This window comes from Spodoptera frugiperda, chromosome 11, assembly GCF_023101765.2.
Source record: "Spodoptera frugiperda isolate SF20-4 chromosome 11, AGI-APGP_CSIRO_Sfru_2.0, whole genome shotgun sequence".
In the NCBI taxonomy this organism is placed as follows: domain Eukaryota; kingdom Metazoa; phylum Arthropoda; class Insecta; order Lepidoptera; family Noctuidae; genus Spodoptera; species Spodoptera frugiperda.
The window spans coordinates 4,853,432-4,875,907 of record NC_064222.1 but is presented as its reverse complement, the minus strand read 5'-3'; the positions used below and the strand labels follow the sequence as shown (position 1 = coordinate 4,875,907).

Here is a 22,476-nt window from a genome sequence, read left to right as displayed (position 1 = left end):
TTTTCAATGCTATCGTTACAGTTCGCAACAGCTGTCAATGTCAACTGCTGTGTCATCGTGACGTTTTATTTTTTAATTTCTATTGCAGATCTGCTGATAATTAACTATTGGTCATACTTTTAATAAGCTGTTGAGTAGGCCTAATGGAACAGCAGAAATGCAGAATTTTCAATATACAGACCACGATATAATGGTGGAAATAGAATAATTACATAGAAACAAAATAGGTATCAAAACAAATAAATATTTATTTGAGACATGAATATTTAACTGGAACAGCTAATCTTTAGTGCGTACGCCCACTGCGGTGGTTGTGCTGAAAATCCACGTTTTTCTGCTTCAGGCTGCACATCGAACGGATTTCTTAAAACTTCCAGTAGAAAGCGAACCTGAGAAGATGTAAAGCCTTATGTTAGGTATCGTAATAAATGTATAAATAGATGCCAAAGATTTAAAAGTAATCAACGACCAAAAACAGATTTAATAAGAGGTAATAATCGACCTTTCGGTAATCGTCCTGCTCAGCATCAACAATAGCCTCATGGAGCAGCCAATTCCTCGGCACGTACACGGGATTAACGCTCAACATGCGTCGGCGCCTCTCATCTTCGAACAAGCCTGAAGAGCCGGCATCAACTGCAGCTACCCCACAATCCCGACTGTTCACTGGCAGAACACCTATAGCATTTAAAAAGACAATTTAACACATATTTAACAAAGTTTAAAATCCAATATTTCTTACCGGCTTCCTTGACAAGTCTCTCACGATACTGATCTAGCCAGCAACCCCATGAGGCATGGGATGACAGACGCTTTAAAGACCATTTCTCTTCAAGCTTGATCTCGCTTACCATTTCACTTGGTTCCAGCTGTGTTAAAAGGAATCAAAATAAATGTTATGTGGCATTTTACATTTTGGTATAACATTTTTTAATTACCTCAGCAAGCTGCCTAAATGTGGCTGTAAAGTCAGCTCCTGTCTGCTGCATCATGTCCAAAAGCTTTTCCACTAATTGCTCATCACCCCATTGTTCTTCCTTCAAACCTATCTTCATCAAGAATGTTTCTCTGGTGATAAAGGATGTGAGGTTATTGTTTACTTTTAATGTAAATATGGTTACGCACAATGTGCGTCGTGTGCGGATAAAGAGAAAAGTTTGTGTACTAACAGTATTTTATTTTTGCAATAAGTGTCCAATGTTTTCAGAATATGCGACATGTGCACTTGTTGTGAGGAAGTCAGAAGTGGTTTCAAAGCGTTAGCCAGCTGCCCTATATTCCATACCACCACCTAAGCAACAGGAGACAGTAATAAAGAACCTATAGTTTGACAAAAATGAACGTAGATCACATCAATAAGTCGCCTCACGTCAGGTTGCTTGGCCAGTGCATATCTCCCTTCTCCATCAGAACAGTTGGAAACAAAACCTCCATCATAAGAGTCCACAAAGCCGAAAGGTCCAAAATCGACAGTTAAACCTAGGAGACTCATATTATCCGTGTTCAGAAGTCCATGGGTAAAACCCAGACCTGTAAATTAGCAGATATCAAATGACTATCTTTACAACATTTCCTACTCCAACTTGCTTACCTTGCCATTTTGCAACTAGATCCAAAGTCTTATGAGCAATTTCCGAGAACATTCTGATGAAACGGTTCTCATCGGATAGTTGAATATCCGGAAAATATTCCTGGAATTGATTAGATGGTGAAAATTATTACTATCTACGTTTTCACTATGTTTTTGAAGATCTTTTGTTGACAAACCTTTATGATAAAGTCTGAGAGTTGCCTAAGTACAGCGATCTCGCCAGTTCTCGACAAAATCTCCAGGGAACCGAAGCGGAACCAATTTGGAGACAAGCGCAGTACGACAGCCGCTCGCTCACGCCGTGGACATCCGTTGTAATACACGTCCCTGACTATTGCCTCGTCGCTCACTGTAATTGTAAACAGCAGCTTTGTGTCGGAGTTTCATAACTTCCATTTTCCAGTCTCCGGAAATAATTATTTTTAGCATTGGACATTAAACTTGATTTGATAATGAAGGTGTTATTTGATGGTTGTATTTTTCTATAGATAGTTTTATGCATTTGAACTTGAGTGTGGTACAACCTTGTAAAGGTATAATAAGGTCAACATAACGTAGGTAACTTTTCATTGATATCTAAACATTAAAACAAGTTATTACATTTTCCTTCCTTTCAAATTAGGTTATTTTCAATTACTCCTTACCTACTAATCCCACAGCTCTGGTGGTGGGTATGCCGAGGAAATAACAAGCTTCACTGGCAATCATCTCTCTGATAGCAGATCGTAGGACAGCGCGACCATCGTGAACGCGAGCATAAGGAGTCTGTCCAGAACCCTTTAACTGGACCTGCCATCTTTCTCCACGTCTGTAAAATACGAAGCTTAGAAAGGGAACATAAGGTGGGGCTTCTCATGGAGTACCGTTTTACCTGTTTACGTATTCTCCAAGGATATGAGCTCTACCATCACCCAGTTGACCAACCCACAACCCATACTGATGACCACCATATCTGAAATAAACATTACTTAACGACAGTTAATCGTCAATCTGCCTTGTTAAAATGTCTGCATCTCGGATGTACTGTAGACAAAAAGCAGTCACTGCAGATTCTAGTACCTGTGCGCCACGGGCAAAGCCCCATAAGGCAGTTTCCGTCCGGCGATAAATTCCGCGAATTCCTCGCGGTTTGCTATATCCGGATCCATGTCCAAGATGTCGGTCAAAGCATCTTGCGATGCGCATACCAATCTTATGTTCCGTTCTAGAGGTCTAGGAGTTACCTAATAAAAATTACGAAAGTTAGAAGCTAAGACGGACAATATAGGACTAAATATCGTTATTTTCGTCCGAAGGAGATTTGGTCACTGACCAATATTGTCTAAAATATAAGTATTTACCTCAGAAAAAACGACATTCTTTATATTTGATTTAATTTGGTCATGATTTTCATCAATTGGTAACAAAATATATTTTGGATATTGGCTAAATCTCCACTCAGTCAAATTTCTCTTTAATGGGGAACTCTCTCCCTCCATTTTCATAGCAAATTAAAAACCAATTTATTGTTAGTTAATAAGCAGCTACTACAAAGAAATAATATGAAAAAAATATTACAAATCTGAAAAGATTGAATTAACCGCCATTAGTGCGTTTATGGTAAAAGATATCTATGACAAAGACAAATTTGGTATATTTCTTAAAATCTTGTAATTTATTTTTACGTAGACTTAGGATTTTGTGTCTACGATTTTTTAATAACTTTTTACTACATTTTTTTAAAAGAGTAACGTTGGAGTTTTACTTCAAGCTTTGGAACGAACACCTAATTTCACTGACAGACAGACTGACGGACAATTTGACGTTTCAAAGGTGCCTAATGCAGGATTAATTGAAATCAATTCTTTGACTTTGACGATTTTCAACTTTTTTTAATTATAATTTAATTATTGCAGGATGATGAATGGTTGACTTTATTCCGACAAACTTGCTGTCAGTAAAATTATTTATACAAATATTCTCGTTAACAACACTGTATGCGTACCAAATTTAAAAATACGAAAAGGATTTTTTTATATTTTTGTAATTTATTTATGATGAATATTAATGAATTTGATGTATTTCACAATTTGATAATTATTCAATTATTTTTAACTGAATTTTACATTCGTAGTAATGGTGATATAATCGAAAATAAAATGAGTAATGTGCATAGTATCCAGTGATATCGGATAGTAGTGGTCAAGGTCACGGTTAAGCAACTAAATTCTATAACCCACATTTTGTTCGAACTTTGACCAGTCTATGGCGATTATCTAATTTTGTTGGTTAATACGCATGGGAACTCGTCCGGTGTGAAATTCGTCAGTTCGGCGACCGCAATTTCACTTTCGTGAGGCGCTTTCTCGTTTTGTCACTTTCGAAAAAATTCATTACTTGTGTGAATCAAACCCGTTTTCGTTTGTTGCAAATTCCATTAAAAAGTGTTAAATAATTTTCGTGAACCGTGCATGGTATTTTGTTTCACGTTAAATGGATTTTGATCAAAAAATATGGTGTATACCGAGGCATATTTGAAGGAGAAGCTGACCAAGGATTTGGACGCCGTTCACGTCGTAAGTAATCTGTCAAAAATTTTATCGAACCTCCTGTGCCGCGTTGTAAAGTTTATGTAATTTCTAAATGAAAATAAGTGCTAGTATTGTATTTATAACCTCATAATAAAGTACAATGACGCGAAGAGCCGACCCGGATAAATTTACTGTGACAAAACAGGCGTTACTACCCGGTATATTGTTCTCGTTGCTTGTGAGATGGTGCGTGGCTGCTTATCCTTATTCTGGATACAAGAAACCTCCAATGCATGGTGATTTTGAAGCACAGAGACATTGGCAAGAAATAACAGTGCATACGCCCGTTCTTAAATGGTATCATAATACGACGCAGAATGATCTGCAGTACTGGGGGTTGGACTATCCACCATTGACGGCATATCACAGCTTGCTCATGGGGCTGGTGGCGGACTGGCTGGAACCAGAATCAGTGCGTCTCTTTGCGTCGAGAGGTTACGAAAGCGATTCTCATAAGACTTTCATGAGATGGACTGTTTTTCTCAGTGACATTTATTTGTATGTGACTGCAGTGCTGTGCATATGTATTGATGCTGAAAGAGTGCTTGGTAAAGAGCCTAAAGAACCAAAGTGTGTTCTGAAGAGAACAGACATATCAACCACATTATTTTTACTGTACCCCGGCATTATTCTGATTGACTATGGCCACTTTCAGTACAATTGTGTGTCCCTTGGCTTCTTTTTGTGGGCAACATTCTTTATAATAGCTATTAAGAATGATACTTTGGCTACTATATTTTTTGTTTTAGCTCTGAATTACAAGCAAATGGAGCTGTATCATGCTCTGCCATTTTTCTTCTATTTGTTAAGGAAATGTTTCATAGGTATGCCACTGGGTAGGGGCAAGCTGTCTCACTTTGTCCGCTGCTTCAACAAGCTCGCTGTGGCAGTGATCGCTACATTTGTAATTGTGTGGTATCCATTCCTAAAAGGTTGGGAACATATTTTTCAGCTTGTACACAGGCTGTTCCCATTGGATAGAGGTATTTTCGAGGATAAAGTGTCCAATGTATGGTGTATGGTCAATGTGTTTATCAAATTGAAAACAATTTACAGTAACCAGGAGATGGCAAAGACTTGCCTACTGATCACGGCTATGGCTGCGGGTCCAGCCTGTGCCGACTTATTCTTTAGAATCAACATAAAGAAGTTTGTTCCCTGTCTGATTAATGTGTCCCTGGCATTCTTCTTATTTTCATTCCAAGTTCATGAGAAATCTATTTTGTTAGCCGCTATACCTGTGGCATTATATTTCCCCGAGGACCCGTTCATGTGTTTCTGGTTCTTACTAGTCTCTACATTTAGTATGCTGCCTTTATTGCTCAAAGATGGTCTTCTTTTACCTTTTATTGCGAGCACTGTAATCTATACATCCTTCTATAGCATTTGTTTGAAGTTATCGCAGCCCAATTCTGGATATTTCTCAATTTTCAATGCTAATAGAGTGAATAAGATTGTGTATCCGAACAAGAAGGATTCCTCTCATGTCTTAACCTTTTTGAGTCTTATTTTTGTGATATCTGTGGTTGGTATGGTGTTGTTAACTGTGGGTACAGTGTTTGTGAAGCCTCCTCCGCACCTGCCTCACCTCTTCCCTCTGCTCATCTCGGCATATTCCTGTGTACATTTCCTTTTCTTTTTCTTCTATTTCTATTATCAACAATTTTCTCTGCCAATGTGCTTGCCCTGTGTCAGCCAGAAACAAAAAAGAAAGTAATTGGGTACTTACCTACACCAAAGGACTGCCTAACTTAAGAATTTTAAACATTCTAGCTACAACTTAGTTAATTTTAAGACTTTTTATATTCTGTATTTTCATACAGTCAGTGTTGTGTAGTGTTTGGTGATTTTAATGAACAACTTTGTTTTATGTAAAAATGTATTTGTGTACCAAAAACAGCATGTGTTTGAAATTTTAAAAATGTCATTCCAATAAAGATTTTAAGGGATTTGTAGATTGCACAAATGGATTTTCTTTTACCAAACCTTTTTTAGAAAAAGAAATAACTACTTACAAGTTTAATAAACCCACAAACTTGAGGTCAAAACAAAGTTAGAAAAACACACAGATAAGGCCAGCAATTTGTTTTAAGGGCCATTAGATAACCTTAGTAGGTATCTACTAATTGAAACCATTGGCCAAGGTGTGTTGCTTTCCAATCATGGCTGACCTACAACGCAGTATGACGTCATACTGCAAATATAGTTACGCAGATTGGTCACCAAATAGAGAATCTAGATAAAATTTGTGTACAAAAAATGGGCGGCCATTAGACGTTATTGGAAAAAGGTGAAGAAAAAACAAAACGAATGATATTCATCACTTCAGATATATCTAGTAAATTATTATTATTCGACAGGATTATTCTTATACCTTCATATAAATAGAGTTGTAATATCGCTCAGAGGGCGTGAACATAGTACTTCCTAGTACAATACGGATGATATGACTATAAAAATATAATTCAATGTAGTCCGTCAGTTAGATAATGAAAAAATATTACACACGTATTATTTTATTTTGTCATATGACATAACAATACTTAGATAAAACGAATCGATAAAAGTTTAAGAGTGGGAGCAAATATGTAATTTCTACGTATAAAAAGTACTTAGAAGGGACGTCACGCGATATTTCAAATCGATATACCTTCAAAAGTATTTATTTCCGTAAGAAAATAAAAAATACGTGTCTAATGTTTTAAAATAATCTACAAGACGGACATTAAAATAAAAATTCGTCGTCTACCCCATAGTAACAAAATATCTTCAGCGATATAACTTATTCAGGAGTGAACCATCTGTAATGTACTGTCTACATTTTGTAGCAATGTTAACCGAAGTTTGACGAAACATTATCGACCCGTAACTCGTAATGAACTCGTCGCTATGTGTCCGCAGGAAACACGTCACGCTGTATTCTAGGATGTCGTGTTATCTCTACTTAATATCAACGGTAGCACATTGATTACAATGAGTATTTTGCTATCAGTAGGCAATCTAGATCTAATCTATATGCACGCTAGGAGATCCGTTAAGATATGCTACATTAATTTTATTATAACTTTCGTGACACATTCTAGATTAATTTTTATGTTATCAGCTTACTTATGTAACTGTTTGACGAGGAACTCGACTGGTTTCAAGCCATGCTAGAGGCTCATACTCATGAGCAGCATTCCGTCATTCCATTTTTGTCGCCACGTCAAACAGTTACATGAGTAAGCCGATAACATAATAATTAATTTGGTACATTACTTCTGAAATAATCGCGGTTCATGATTTCAACGTGGCATTTGGAATAACGATGCCTTAGTTAGGTGTATTGATTCAGCTGGGTAGGTAACTAATTTATTTAAAATACTGTTAAATGTTAATGGTAAATGTCACCTTGATAGTTAAGGCATCCAATTTAGCTTTTGACCTGAATGTCCGTTAAAACATTTTTAAACAAGTTTTCCATTACACTTAATAAGGACAGAGTTTCAGAAACTCGCTGCACTATTTCTGAAATGTGGTTCAACAACTATTTAACTGGTAATTACAGTATTAATGGCAGAACAGAATAATAATACCTAATTGATACATAGTTTATTTTGAAAATTGGTTACAAAATAGCACAGAATTAGCTGTTTACTGTTACAAGTTGCAACCTTCTTAATGATCATCTATTTGCAGTCTAAATGAAGGATAAAATGTATAGCCCTTAAGCATAATTGATGAGGACTCACGACGTTTAATTAAAACCGTCTGCAAACAATAAACTCCAACGTACACATACTTAATTGACAAGCTTTAGCTAACTAAGTAGTTATCGTGACGTCATAATATTATTATAAGTTATCACTACAAAGGTGAAGGTGACTGTCATAATAATAACAAAGAGAAATAACATCAGTATTAATATGGTAATAGCTACGAAACTTTGTGTACACCATTATGACTGCAATTAATTTAAGTACCTATTTACAGCGAAAAAAGTAGCATTCCGTTCGCAAAAAGGGTAAAAGTAATTTATGGCTAAAGTGACAACGCGTACTGATAAATTGTGCGTGGTGTAAAATTGTACCGGGCGTTTCCTTATTTTTTAATTGAATAAGTACAGAGCATTCCATTAAAGGACATCTTAAAAGACTTTTCCGAAAGATCCTGTTCCTCATGATGAAATCTTGGTGGAACTACCTAGTTCTTAAAGTGTGGATTTAATTATATCATTAAATGCTGTAACTTCAATCAATTTTGCATAAAAACAAATTACTGTCAATAAATTTGTCTGAACCTTCGATTGGATGAAAGGTCATGTCACGACAGCTTTACATATGTATAACAGAATAAAATATTCAATATTTGGTTGTCTAACAGAGGCTCTCTAAAGCGTAATTCCATACTCAAGGTAGGTCATAATGAGCTGTTGAAATAAATTGCTTATAGTTAAAAATAGATATTCCAGCCAGTTTAGTAACCTTCTAATCTCACATCCGAAGCTAATTTGTGATTTTAATTACTAACTACGTGAGTTAAGAAAGTTTGTTGAACTCATTAAGTTAGAAAGAAAATAATGACCGAAAATGGGGCCAAGTTCATTCGAAATACTTTGTAGTGAAAATAAAAACAAAATTAAATGAAAGTGCGCTGTGTACGAATACAAAGTGAGATCAGAAACACATTGTCATGAATAAAGACGTTTATTGTTAAGCAGTCACGAGACTGTTACTAAACAATCTATTTTAAGAACACTAATGTGATCTAAAAAAATGGAGCGAAATACCAATTTTTTCTAGTAACTTAGTAAGGTAATTATGTGGCTATTTTACATATTTTGAAACAGTTACATGATGTAACTGATTATTGAAACGTGAATTAGGAATGAACATTTCAACATTTGTCACAATTTTGGGCTCGCCATGTTTTATTGATAATCCAATCTTCTATAAAGATGTAGGTTTTACATCCACGTGTAGAAGAAAGTAAGTCAAACTTATCCAACTAGCTATAAATCATTGTATCAAAGAGGTCGGACTGCTACCTGCTAGCTATACCAGTTAAGTTTCAAATTATTACTCAATTAAAAATTAACATACCTAATTTAATTCAAGTTTGGCCTACCTATCCGACGACTTTTGGCCAGTGTGCCACAGGGAATACTGTCACAAATCTAACCCACAAATGCTCGGTATGCGGCATGCGTGCTGTTTTCACTGAGCGTTGCATAATTTGACGCATGATTTCACTGGGCATGCACGTGCCTGAACACTGATGTGAATCAATTTGCTTGCCCATTTGTCAATAGTCAGGTATATAACAAAAAATACCTAAGAAGTCCAATATTGTCTAGTCTGGAAGATAGTTTTGTCCCGAAGCTTTGATTCGAACTGAGTCTGAAACATCGAATAACGAAAGTGACCCCGGATTACCCACTATAAGACCTATGACTATGAGTGTACGTAAGAAAGCGATGAGCTCATAAAAGGACTTTGATATAATTTATCAGATATTACATTTTTATTATAATCAAGGTCAGTGGTACAAATTACTTATCAAGACGATACAAATTGTAGATATTTTACACATTGAAATAACTTTCCAGATTATTATCATAAAGCATTAATACCAGCTTGAAACTAACCAATAAGCGGTACATGGCCGGAAATTAGAAAGATGGTTTTAAAAGCATTTTTATGCCACAGAGCTATTTCTTCATTTCAGATTACGAGCCATTAATGAATGCAATTAAAAATGTCGTATTCAACGCATGCCACTGAATCAAAATCGCATCATTACACCGATGTGCGTGTGTGACTATCCACCATAACGATGCGCTTGCGTCGCGCCGCGTTAGCTAGGCTAATGAGGAGGGGCGGCCATTATGAGTAAATTGAAGATATTAGGACCGACGCCGACGGTGTGGTTAGCTACAACCTTCGTTTCTTAATAATTACTTAGAGAAATTAACTGTTGGTCATTGCACTGGCTGGCCATTACTGATAGTAATTACGTAGTTTTTAACTCTTTCTGTACACTTTGTGTGTCTACCACACGTAGGTATAGTTATTTGGTTGGAATAACACCCTATTTCGTTTGCTCACACCGTTTGCAAAATCGCTGGCATCGATCTATCGGCGCATTTATCTAACATCGCTGATTTCATTTGAATGGTGCTTCAGATTAGATTAGCTAAGTGACTCTACTATGCAGGGAGAGGCCTATGTAGACATCTGGAAGTGCTTTGCAATTGCAAGTGTTTATCCCAGTAAAACTTCTGTAGCGTATAATCAAAGCTAACGAGTAGGTAACTGGAAACTCAACAAGAATAATATTTACGATAATATAAATTCTCGAACTGTCACAGATTTAATTAAAGTGCCAGAAGTGTCTCAATTGTTATCATGAATGCTAATCTGAATTGCATTGAACTAAATCTGCATTTAAAACAGATAAACTATGCATGACTATTTGAAGCGGTGATCTAGGGCAATGGTAATGAGAATCGGACGTAAACATCATAGAGCAAACATTTGTAGATGTAATAATCGGAATTTACGACTACATGGAGGAAAACAGAAAGGAAATCGTTATTTATGTACTTACAGCGTGTAAGGAACGCCCTGAACTGCGTGAACTGTATGTGGATACAGTGGGTGCCAAACATTCCACAATAGCGGCTATAAATTGAACACCATTAGCTTTTGATCCGAATTCACAAAGGTACTAATTGGTTCTGTAATTTTTGAAGAGGTCCCTAATTAAAATTGCTCTCGTGGCACATCCACTTTACGCCAGTTATGAATCCTATTAAAATACGGGGCGTACTAATTGCTTAATATCGGGTACGATTTCGGATTTGGCGGCTAGGGCACTACTTATTGAGAATTTCGTAATCGATATACCCAATTAGTGTCGGGAGGCAGTTTGGGGATCCATATTAATGCTTGTAAAAGCCTAGCAATTATAACTGAATGAACCTATTAGATTCCTGTTCCTATAAATTATTATTTACGTAGACAACACATTGAGAGAATGAAGTTTATCATGCCAGGATTTTCCATAAGGGACTCTAGTGAGAGTCGGGTTTGATCCAATCATATTTGCATATATGCAGCCATTAGACATATTTTTTTACAGGAACAGCGATTAGTCAATTTGGAATTTACGCATTATCGTCACCCGGTGAATAAGAAAAAAAATAACCCCATTACGTTCTTCATTAACTAAGATAATGTTTGCTTAGACAACATCAATAAGAACACATGTTAAAAAGTCGGATGTGTCATGTAACAGTTACATCATGAATTACAAGCCAGAATTCCCCACGAAAATTCATTGAACCGGGTCTAAGTAGAACGTTGCCAATTTTGCGTCACCATGTCTTACTAAGAAACAATATCGTGTGACGATCATGATACAATGGGAATGATTTTTGGGCGTCCCAGGAATGTTTTGACTCACCATAGACAAATCAACCACCAGAACAATGGACCTGACATGAGTACGTGACTTGATTCAAAAATAACTTCTCATTCCTCCTTTTTCGATACTGTCAGTGTGCCGCAAGACAGAGATGCAAGATACATCAAATCAAGCCGACGCCGAGTGATCCATTTGTGTTTCGATCGATTTAAGTTTCGATACTTGAAATCTTTTGAAAGTAATTTTATTGTTGCCTCTTCTGGTCCCGTTTCGTCAGTCTTATTGCTTCTATAAGTGGTTTGCGTCAATTAATTTGTAGTTCGCCGTACTGAACTACAATTCATCCAATTTGGTACGATTTTACCGTCGACATTAATAGGGTTGGCAAATTAGCTTTCGTGTTTTCTTTCTGCTAATAATTTGCAATGTGGGAAATAACCAGTAAATTCTGATGCCATTTTAAAAGACACTTATGGCTTATCTGGACACCCATATCGTGTATTACCAGTTTTGTATTGCTATAAGTTTTGACCAGAACACTTAACCTTTTTAAACATGACATTCCCTTTCCCTAGATTCCTTTATGAATACATGGCATCGTTATTTTACCTTGAAGACATAATACAATCTTGTCTCAGCATTATACTGGTGATTTCTTCATGTTTTGATCATGGCCTATGACTTTGCATAAATGGAAAACGTAAATTCTTACTGGTGCCGATATTTAAAATTATAGGAGTCGTGAAAATTGGTTTGTTAAATATTGCTTTTTTGAACATGTCCAATGTTAATAGTAGCATTGGTGTTGAAATTAAAATATCACTCATACACCGTTACAGAATGGAATAGATGCTAAATATTTATAGAAAAAGAAATATCGAAAATCATACTGCGTCTTAAATAAAGAGAGCTGCAGAATACCCTTGGATCGCACCTACTTAACTTATCCGTTTCATTGATGCGTTCAACAATAATTATGATGTGATTAATGAGTTGGAAAGCAAAACAAATAGAAACAACACATGCAACGGTTCCGAAGTCCAAAACTATTTTCGTTCAATAACCGAGAACTGTTAAACTTATGCTTTCCAGTAAGTATTAGACATATATTAATTATAAACCGTGGTTAATGAATCATTGTATGCGGTACGAATATAGCAAAAATGTTGGTCTTATTTAAAGTTTCCAGTAGCACTTGACCGCAACGCGTAATGAATGTTTTAAAACCTACACGTTGTAACGAATTTTAAATTCGATAATGAATAAATCACAGGGTGACATAATGCCGTATTAGTACTCAATCCAGACTCACACGATTTTTGTGTCTACATAGTTGTGGACTAAATGCTTAATTTTTTTGGCCTTCGATCATTTTGCCAAGTAATTCTAACTTGAACTGAAATTTCTTGTCTCCGTTTGACTCATTGCCTTATTATACTGGATTACATATAAATAAAATGAGACCTTGAATAAATAGTTCCGTAGAAAAAACAGCCTTTTCTGTAAAATCGAATTTATTGACAGAAAAAAGTGTACAGTTAAGATATAAGTCAGTATAGTATGTTCCGTGCGCTCCATAATCAAAGAACCGTCAGACCAACACAGATGGGGGCCCAGTAGGGCTGATGCCAAAGCTGCGGACAGTCTAGCGGGCTACCAGGACTCCGGCTCGAAAAGCAGGAGTAGTTAGGAACGAGGTGGTTTTTAGTCATTAAGTCTGACACTCCCTCTCGCCTCGCAAAAAACAGGAGAAGTTATTATTATAATATTTTGACAGTTCTAGGTTTCAGTTCTTCCTCCTATTATGATAAATGTGTGATGAAATCACATCGCAATAATTATCAAGTTGGTTTATTGATCTTTAAAACAATGGCACCCATTATAGTCAAATGAGAACTTGAAGCTGACATCACCATCTGTTCTAAATAATTCACATCATTGCCTTATGAATGAGGCATATCAATGCAGATGAGGAAAATACATACATAGACTCAACAAACAGAGATATTATAATAATATTTATATTAAACAAACTTGAAAACTGTTGGTTTATAGCTCCAAAGATTAAAACACTCCAAAGATGAAGTCACTAATATTTTCGATGGTTCTTAAGATTAAAACATGGCAAACAAGGCATTAAGTCCGCCATTCACTGTTTTTTTTGTGATGAAGACTAAATAAAAAAAAAAACAATACTTAATAAGTCACTGATCTTTCCGATTTCACCGCCAAAAAACCGCAAACTGCAATTCTCTGAAAGTAGTGCATCACCATTCCATATATGTAATTGATATTCATAACTCGTAGTACTGCAAATGGGGCAATACCAAGGAGTAGTGAATAATAAGATGACATAAGATAGTGCTTCTCAGTTCTGCTAAGTCCATTGTTCACCTTGAAGTCATGACGTGGTTCCTGAAAAGTCATATTTTGCTAATTATTCATTATCTGCGGAAAATTTTTCCTCATTTGCTTTAGAAAGGTGGTACCGAGAATGCTCGTGGTGATACGTGATTCAGAATTGTTGGTTTAAAAGTCGGTGGGGGACAACAGGCCTAACAATAACCTGTTCGTAAAATTCCTGCAAGTATTGCCAATACTGCTTGTAATCCAAAAAACTAAAGGTTTCTTTCGACATTACTCTTAAGTTGATCGACTAGCCGTGAAGGTCACCACCTTACAAGGCACAGGTATTTTGCAAGGTGTTCAGGTCATCGGTCATTCCCTTCGCGAAGAAATAAATTAATAATTCATTGTTTCGTCATTTCACCACTTATCAAACATTTTTTCAGTGACCTTCTAGTTTTATTGTCATAATAACGCCACTGTTACCTTGCAAATAACAACGCATTTTTCAGAATTTCCATTTCTGAATAGCTACTGAATTTTAGAGGTTATTGATGGATTCAATATGTTATATTAATTGGTCCTGTATAAGCTATTTATTCCTGAATATTATAAACATTTATTATGCTAAAATATTTTAGTTAAGTGAGTATTTTGTAGCTAGTTACCTACCTAATTCATTTATTTATTCTATTGACGTTAGTGCCTAAATATTTTTTGTAGATTCAACTTATGCAGATTTTACAAGGGCATAATATATTTTGTCTGGTGACCTTTTTTTGACTTCGTGGTCAAATAGATTTTGGGTCAGAGTCAATGTCTGCTCTCTATTTAACCTGAAACAATATTTTTTTTAAACATTGCTCCACACTAGTATATCCTCCTGTGGGACAGATGGGGCCTAGTAGAGCTGATGTCCGACCCTGAACTGCAGACTATCTAGAGGTTTTATCAGAGCTCTGGCTAGGAAAGTAAAAATAGGAACGGGGTGGTTTTAAGTCAGTCTGGCACTCCCTCTCACCTTACCCAAGGTGGGAGAAGTCAAAAGCATATTATCGCCAATAAATTACTCATTCTTTTTACCGTAGACATTGTTCTTGTCTGACTGCAGTCGTAAGAAACCGGGTTAGAACACTATCCATCACTAACGTGCGCTTTATTGCCTTACGCTCCACCAAACAGCAACGGTTTATCTTCTCTTGCAGTGCGAAATTACCTAAGCATATTACACTTAATACTCCTTATATTATATGTTGCTCCACTTCGACTAACCTTCATGGAATTGCATATGCGCATCATGCTTACCGCGCTTACAATTATCCTAATGTGCTCACATCGCTGCCATTACATCTGTCCAGAACAAAGGACGTGTTGCAACCATTTGCGAAACATTCTGCGGCCACCTAGCCATTTAGAAAAGATTGAAAATATACTCCGCGCAACTAAGTTGCATCTTAACGTGTTAAAATAGATTCCTATAAATATTATATTAATATTTAGTAATAGTCTCAACTGCGTCAATAAGCAGAATTATTAAGGCATTTAGCTTTAGTCATAGTCAAAATTGCCAGCCCGCCGAAATATTTGCACGTTTAACATTTTTCGTTTTTGCGTTTTTGATTCAAACCAGCATGGCGCAACCTTTTAAACTTTTTGCATGGTAAACGAAATTACTTAATCCTTATTTTATTATTATTAAATCTGATTAACTATGGAAAGAGGCCGGTTTCGACCTCAAATTTAATAATGTATGAAGTTTTCGCAATTACATTTAGGTAGGTACTTGAAGAAAGTTCAATTAGTTACAAAATTCGTAAGCGAATTGTATGCTGATTAAATTGAACATGACCTTGTGTTTTTAAGGTAAAAGTTGGTTAATGTTTATCTAATACATTACGTTACATAAGCGTTTAAAACACGATAAACTGTATTGGTGAAATCCATATTATACAATAGAAAGATTTTTTTTAAGTATTACCATTTCTTGACAATGCTAGGTTAAAATTGTATCCTTGTTAAAGCAGGTAACAATAGAAAAGTATCGATGAATTGGATTGCGCAAACCAAACGTCGGTCGACATTACCACACCTGTCTATGTTAAAATAAACGTAAGAAAGTAAGACTTTCCCTTTTATTATTCGCAGATTCTTTCTTTGAACTGTGCCAAAGTTATCGACAAGTTCATTGGCTTTGATATCTCTCACTGGGCCAGTCGTTATCTAGGTCGCCAGGCGATATCTCCAAGGTCTGTCGGCTTGAGGCTTTGTCTTACGTACTAACTTTCTTGTCTCGTTTTCCGTGGCCGTCAGATTTACTAATAAGGCTTAGACTTGTCCGGTCCGGTCTAACAATGTTAACTTAAGACGTCATATTACATTCAACTATTGTATCTCCCATTTGTAGTCTATCAAATTAGAATTCATTCATAGTTAGCATATTAAACGTCTACTTTAGCTAGATCAGTATAGTCAGCCTTTGTAACTGCCTTGAATTGTAATTGGAAAATGTTGCGTTTCCTACGATGTAGCCTGATTGAATTAGCAGTGATTTCAAAAGTTTCTGGTTGTTCTTTTGTATTTGTTTTGTCTCTCCGAGGCTGAGGGGAGCTGTGTTGTTTGTTCGCTGGCCATTGACCTCAGTTTAGACGCGATAATTCTTCATCTGCAATTGGATTTACTTATAGAGTTATAACCATGTACATTAGAGACGTATTAGTTGAAAAGTAGGCAATATTTCATCACTACTCAGCAATAAATATTGTCTAATCAATATTGTAATTGAATTGTGTAAACAGTAAGAAAGTCCGCTTTCGAAATCCAAATCGAATCGAGGTAGAAATTTAGGATCTAAGTGCACTAACATAGAGTTGAGAAATGATGATTTTCATGACTCAGTTAAGTACTCATACAATACATAATTTGTTACTTATGACGGTAGTAGAACGTTTATTTACTTATGAAATTAGCTATTGACGTAATGTTATTTTTTCGCCGACATAACAGATAAATATGAAGTGTTTACTTTCGCATGTTTTCACATTACTAAAACTAATAAATGGTCTTACAAATTGTGGATGTTATTAAACGGGAAGTCCAAACCGATGATTATTTTACGGGCTAGTTTTGTTTAAGGGGGAAAAATCATTAAGTGACTTCTCTCGCCTAGGGCGATGCAAGAGGGAGTGTCAGACTCTTACTGACTAAAAATCAGTCCGTTCCTACTCTTGTTTTTCGAGCCAGAGCCACTGCAAACCCGGGTTAGGTGTATGTAGTCCGGAGTTAACATTTACTTTTCAGAGTCAGTTAAACACCTTGACGAGACCTTTATAACGCGATTAGTAGGAATATTTCTACGTCTTACGGTCCTTGCTGTAGAAGATAGGCTAATAACACCCGGATAAGAAAGTTTAGAAAAGGATTACACAAAATTCTTAAACAAACGTCCAAGCGACGATGAAGTAGACTTGTTAAATGATGGCCAAAAATAAGAGAATAAAGGCAAAGATAGAAAGCAAACTGTTTTTGCTTAGGTAGCTATTGCGATGCAAAATGGGCAAAGTAATTACGCATTAAAGAATTTGCCCCAAATCTCCTTTCACTGTGGAAAAAGGAGAGCGACATTCCTTACTTTCACATGTTTTGATTATGTTTTACATTACAAAGTCCAGTCGTATTCGTGGACACGATAGACATCGTAAAAACAAGGTTGAGTGTAATCATACCGTCAAGGTCATAGATTGGCAACCTTTTGGAACAAATTAGCTTTTACGTTTATAAGCACGGACATTTTGGCAGTTTTAAAATGCCATATCTGATATCTCTGTCTGCTAATTTAATTTTGGTCATGGTTTTGTTTAAATGTAGCAAAAATTCGCCAAAAATTTCTTATTTGTGTGAAGTTCGCCCCTCTGCGGTGTTGGCGACGAATTATCTTTTTATTTTACGTCAAACATTTTACATAATTATGTAAACACAAAGAATATTCAAATCCTTACAAACGAAAACACGATTTTAATTTAAAATAACGGTTATCGTAAACACAAGGTCTTTATTAAGCTTATCTTAATTCATTTTATGCATCATTCCAGCTGTGTGCAATCTTAAAACGTCATTCATGTTCTCTGCTGCCTTTGTCTTAGGACTTTAAGTCAAACTTGATACGCAAATTAATTTACTAAAGAAGTCATCTATTGTTTGTAGTTCTTGCATGTATTCTGTTAGTTGAGAATGGTGTACCCCAAGGACCTATTTTGGGACCATAAAAAATATAACACTCGCTTTTTTAAATATCCGCGTCGTCTCAGTTGCCTAATACAGATATTGTTTTACATCATCGAAAGAAGTGTGATTTCATTCATTATCCGTTATCTATTTGACATAATTTGTGATTGCCGTCTTGTATCGGTCATAAAAACTTGGCATAACGTAACCGCACCTTATCGTTCGACGTCAGTGGGCCTTGAACGATGCAGCGCGGAGGCGCGAACAAACGCTTGTTTATGTAACACCTATGTGAAAATGTCGTCTTTCTTCGTAAAAACAATGTTTTAAAAATAAACTCTTGTTTCCCATAGATAAAATTGACGCATTGCAAATTGTAATAGATTTATTTTTAAATTCGCAAATGAACAATAAATGTTTGTAAAAACCCTGGGATAGTTGCTAGTGTTGAGATTTAAGACAATGTTTAATGATTACAGTAATTCCTTTCAGAAAAAAGTTGTCTTTCATGTTTCTTTCAATTGTTGTAATGTAATACCTTTTACGCAATTGCGAAGCAGGTTTTGTTAGTTGATTCATAACAAATATTTGCTTGAAAAACTTGGTATAGATCTATATAATTAACTAGTATGTGGGTCAAGACATTAAAAGTGTCTGTCATAAGTTTAAAAGTCCTTGTAGCTTTAAAATTACTTGCCATATTATATTGTAAATTCATGTTAATCCGTAATAGATATTGCTAATGTACCTAAGGCAGTTTATGACTAAACTGATATTTATATCCAATAGTCATGGTGACATTTGACTCGCTCTGACTCATGTTTTTGAGTAAATTGTCTGTTTTAACTGCACGTCACTTTCTCTCCTGTTTCATTGAATATAAAGAGTCGAAAATATCAATCGACACCAAATGCCAATGTCACGTTTATCCAGCGTTCGTTAGCAAACAAAAGAGTTAAGTAGTAGAATCAACACCAGGTGTATGCTAAAATACGTGTGCTGGGTTGCGCAATATCAAACACCGGCGTTGCTGCAAGGTCCCGACAAATTATAGCGTATTATGAAACAACGCGACATCTTCAAAGTTAATGTGCTTGTTTTACAAATGAATTGGTTTTATGGTATGTGGTTAACGATCATCAGGCACCATATGGGTTGCGATATAGCTGTGTGGTGCAAGAATTACTATAACGTAATGTAGACATGCTATCGAAGTTGGCGGAGAAGACGGAGTTCCCAGTAGTCCTGAAATAACTTTGCGCATGCTGGGTGTCAAGAACAGTGTTTCGAAAGCTGATCAATGTCGATTGGGAACCTAGTGATTTGTTTTGACAGACGTCCTTCATTCCAGAGATCTGAAGATTGATCTACATCAGTGTAAACATCATCGGCCAGATTGTAAGCTGTAGTGTGGCCACTTGTTTATTGGTCTAGCGTGGATGTGATGAGATGGGACGTAATTTACTTTAACTAGTTCTTTTTGTATAATTACCTGAATACTTATCGATGTTTAATTATCTAATACTCGCTCTCTCTTTACGTTTAATTTCGTAGGTAATTATATTTTATAGCTTCCTCAAAATTAGAGTTTTTAAATTCAACCGACAAAGCAGTATGTTATCCCGTTCAACCAAATTCTTCAGTTTTATTAGTTTCGTACAGACTCTAATCTCAGTGTTAATTACGTCGGTAGTCTGCAATTTCGATATTGTTTGCATTGCCGGACAATTAAAGCTAGTTATCCTAATGCATAGTAGGTAATCTAATCGGTTTTCCTCTGCCCACAAACGAGGATGTATGATTGTTTTCCGTGCGTGCTAGCTCACTTTCCTGTCAATGGTTTTATGTTGCGTGCTTGTAATGTTGATTTTTGCTCTACAGTAACGCACATACCCAACGCAAAATACAACCATTTTGTAAATAAAAAGAATCTTCAAGTCAAGATATATTAGCGTTGTTTGGCCCTCGTCTACCTAAAGTAATAAATTGACAGTAACATGTAATTCTTTTATTATCCTTTCTAAATTGACACCGAAGGTTTATAGATTAACATTTGTTTACTTGACGAAAACTTACGTGACCACAAGCAGCTTATAATGACGTATTGAGAACCAAAAAAAGTAAGAAGCATGACGTGCAGTTATCTATGGGCCCGTCCAGTCATCAAATGCCACGTAATGACGCTATCGAGACTTATTACTAAAAAACTAGACGGCTCGTCTTCATCCATGCTGGTGATTTAAGAGCCAACAAGACGCTCGTTCGAACAGCCGGCCATTCAGTCGCATCCGCGTAGTGCGAGGGAAGTCAGTCGGTGGACTTAGCGGGTCGCGGTCGGTGCACGCCGCTGCACGTATCCGAACGCGTATAAAAATAATAAATCGTACTATAGACAAAAGTGTTCCGTGATTTAAAAGTGAAGTTATTTTTTTATAGTGATAAAAATTAGGTACGTGCATTTTGAGATTATTTATAATACCTATGTGTTTTTTATTGCAGTGTGGCCCATGTTTATAACGTTATTTTCTGAAGTATCGCTGGTTTTATACTCAATGTTGAATGAAAATTATTTAAAACGTTTATGTTGATTATATTAACGGTTTATTTAGATAGGTGTTGTGCAATCAAGTGTTATTGATAACCTACGGTCGTTTAGAGTCGTGTCGGAATATATTAAACATAACACAGACAAAAGTAATTTTTCAGTGCGTACTTATGTTAAACAAATAATACGGCATTTAATAGAAATTTATTGTACTACTTACTCACAGTAAAATAAAACAAACAGTAAAACTATGCGTAGAAAGTATGCGTAGAGATATAATCGGTCTTACCTCCGCTCCAAAACCGGAATATATCATAACATATTAGCTCATTTCGGAACTTTTACTCAATATTAAAAAGTAAAAGTCCGAAATTTGCTCCTAGCAGAGAAATTATATATAAATAATGATTATTCTAAAAACTGGTGTTTGGTGATTTCTAAAGCCGTGCTTTCACTGCGGGGACGCGATCGACGTCTGCCGTACATACTGCTAATGCTTTAGATCTATGTTTACTTCGAAAGTTTGTTTTCTAGGCGACATCCGTTTCACTGAGCGGGACCTTCATCGCATCAATGGTGAAGGTCTGTGGTAGTTTACTCGCATGTTTTCGTTTCTTCCATTAGCTAGAAGTAAACCACATAATACAATTGTATCGTCTGAGCGTTCCAAATGCGTTTTATTGTAACTTGAAATTATAACATGGATTGTCTTTGCGCTGAATAAGCACTGAAGCGAATACAAAACTCAATGTAAACATTAGCTATACTGTAAACATCTTTTTACGTTCACAATGCTTTGTATGTTCATAAGTACAGGCTATGGGCGAGGAGAAAGTAAGTAAATAAATACTTTATCCTCCTTGGGGCACGCGCGATGATCGAGTTTCTTGCTCTATTAGCATCAGCCAGTTTGAAAGTTTAGTAGGTCGACAATCGAAGCCATATAGGTTAGGTTAGTCATCTTCCCCTCTGAGAGCCGGTAATTTCATGACAGGATAGATATTGCTAATGCACTCAATATATCGTTTGAATCAATCTTTGTCAGGTTTTTGGAGCACAGCTCTTGATACTTCATGATGCTCAGCACGTAGTTGGAACTCTTCCGTATAGTTCTAAGAATCTATAAAGTTTACGGACTATTGAGCTCAGTTGGTGACGAGGAAGGACCTTAGGATTCAAATTAATCTGTCGCGGAAATCTAAGGAGTGGGCTGTGGTAATTGGATTGCAGATGAAATAAAGATCATAATTATTATTACTTACAGTTAATAGGCTTGGTAACTGTACATACATACATACATACATTCGTGCATGTCTCCCATGGGGGTAGGCAGAGACTATGGAACCCCAATGCTACGTTGTTACGTGGTATTTTTTTTAAAGAAATATCTGTCTAATTTTGAAATAGCCGCAATTATCTCAGAATCAATACAAAACTAATCTGTTTAATGTCTGGCCATCAAAATATTGTTTTTACCAGCACCCTTTTATAATGCACGCCGTAATTGTCTGTAAAATGATTTACGAGAACTGTGAGACTAAAATAACGGCGCGGCTGCGTCTGCGCCGGTTAATGGGCAAATTACACGGGTTTTACTTCAACTGGGTCGTCCGATTCCGGGACGAATTACTTACGGAACATTGTTGTTTTTTGAGTAAACCGTCGCGTCGGACATTTTCGTTTTTAAAGAACAATCGAGTAATTTAAATGCAAAATGTAAAAGGTTGAATAACATTTCTTGAAAACATGGCTGATAAATTAATGGATCCAGACTGCAACCAGGAGCCTTAGAAATA

General features: G+C 36.1%; 3 protein-coding genes across 4 annotated transcripts in view; 2 read left to right on the top strand and 1 right to left on the bottom strand.

Annotated features, from left to right (window-relative positions):
- Positions 1-228: 228 nt before the first annotated feature.
- LOC118274448 (protein adenylyltransferase SelO) lies at positions 229-3,215 on the bottom strand. Of its 2 annotated transcripts, none has more exons than XM_035591922.2 (12): positions 2,932-3,215; positions 2,651-2,814; positions 2,463-2,543; positions 2,236-2,399; positions 1,768-1,940; positions 1,592-1,691; positions 1,370-1,530; positions 1,170-1,291; positions 939-1,068; positions 743-869; positions 503-666; positions 229-389 (listed from the first exon to the last, which is right to left on the bottom strand). In XM_035591922.2, the coding sequence occupies exons 1-12, from the start codon at positions 3,073-3,075 to the stop codon at positions 267-269; spliced, it is 1,653 nt and encodes a 550-aa protein (XP_035447815.1). In that variant the 5' UTR covers positions 3,076-3,215; the 3' UTR covers positions 229-266. The 2 variants fall into 2 exon arrangements, with proteins under 2 accessions (XP_035447815.1, XP_035447814.1); XM_035591921.2 differs by having other exon boundaries at positions 503-678; positions 2,932-3,214.
- A 607-nt stretch (positions 3,216-3,822) lies between these two features.
- LOC118274452 (bolA-like protein 2) overlaps positions 3,823-22,476 on the top strand; it is a 28,942-nt gene continuing 10,288 nt past the window's right edge. The window contains exon 1 of the mRNA XM_035591927.2: positions 3,823-4,146. Within this exon, the coding sequence (XP_035447820.1) occupies positions 4,084-4,146 (63 nt within the window). The 5' untranslated portion in view covers positions 3,823-4,083. The remainder of the gene's footprint in view (positions 4,147-22,476) is intronic.
- On the top strand, positions 4,153-6,127 carry LOC118274450 (dolichyl pyrophosphate Man9GlcNAc2 alpha-1,3-glucosyltransferase). The gene has a single exon (XM_035591923.2). The coding sequence runs from the start codon at positions 4,262-4,264 to the stop codon at positions 5,876-5,878; it is 1,617 nt and encodes a 538-aa protein (XP_035447816.1). The 5' UTR covers positions 4,153-4,261; the 3' UTR covers positions 5,879-6,127.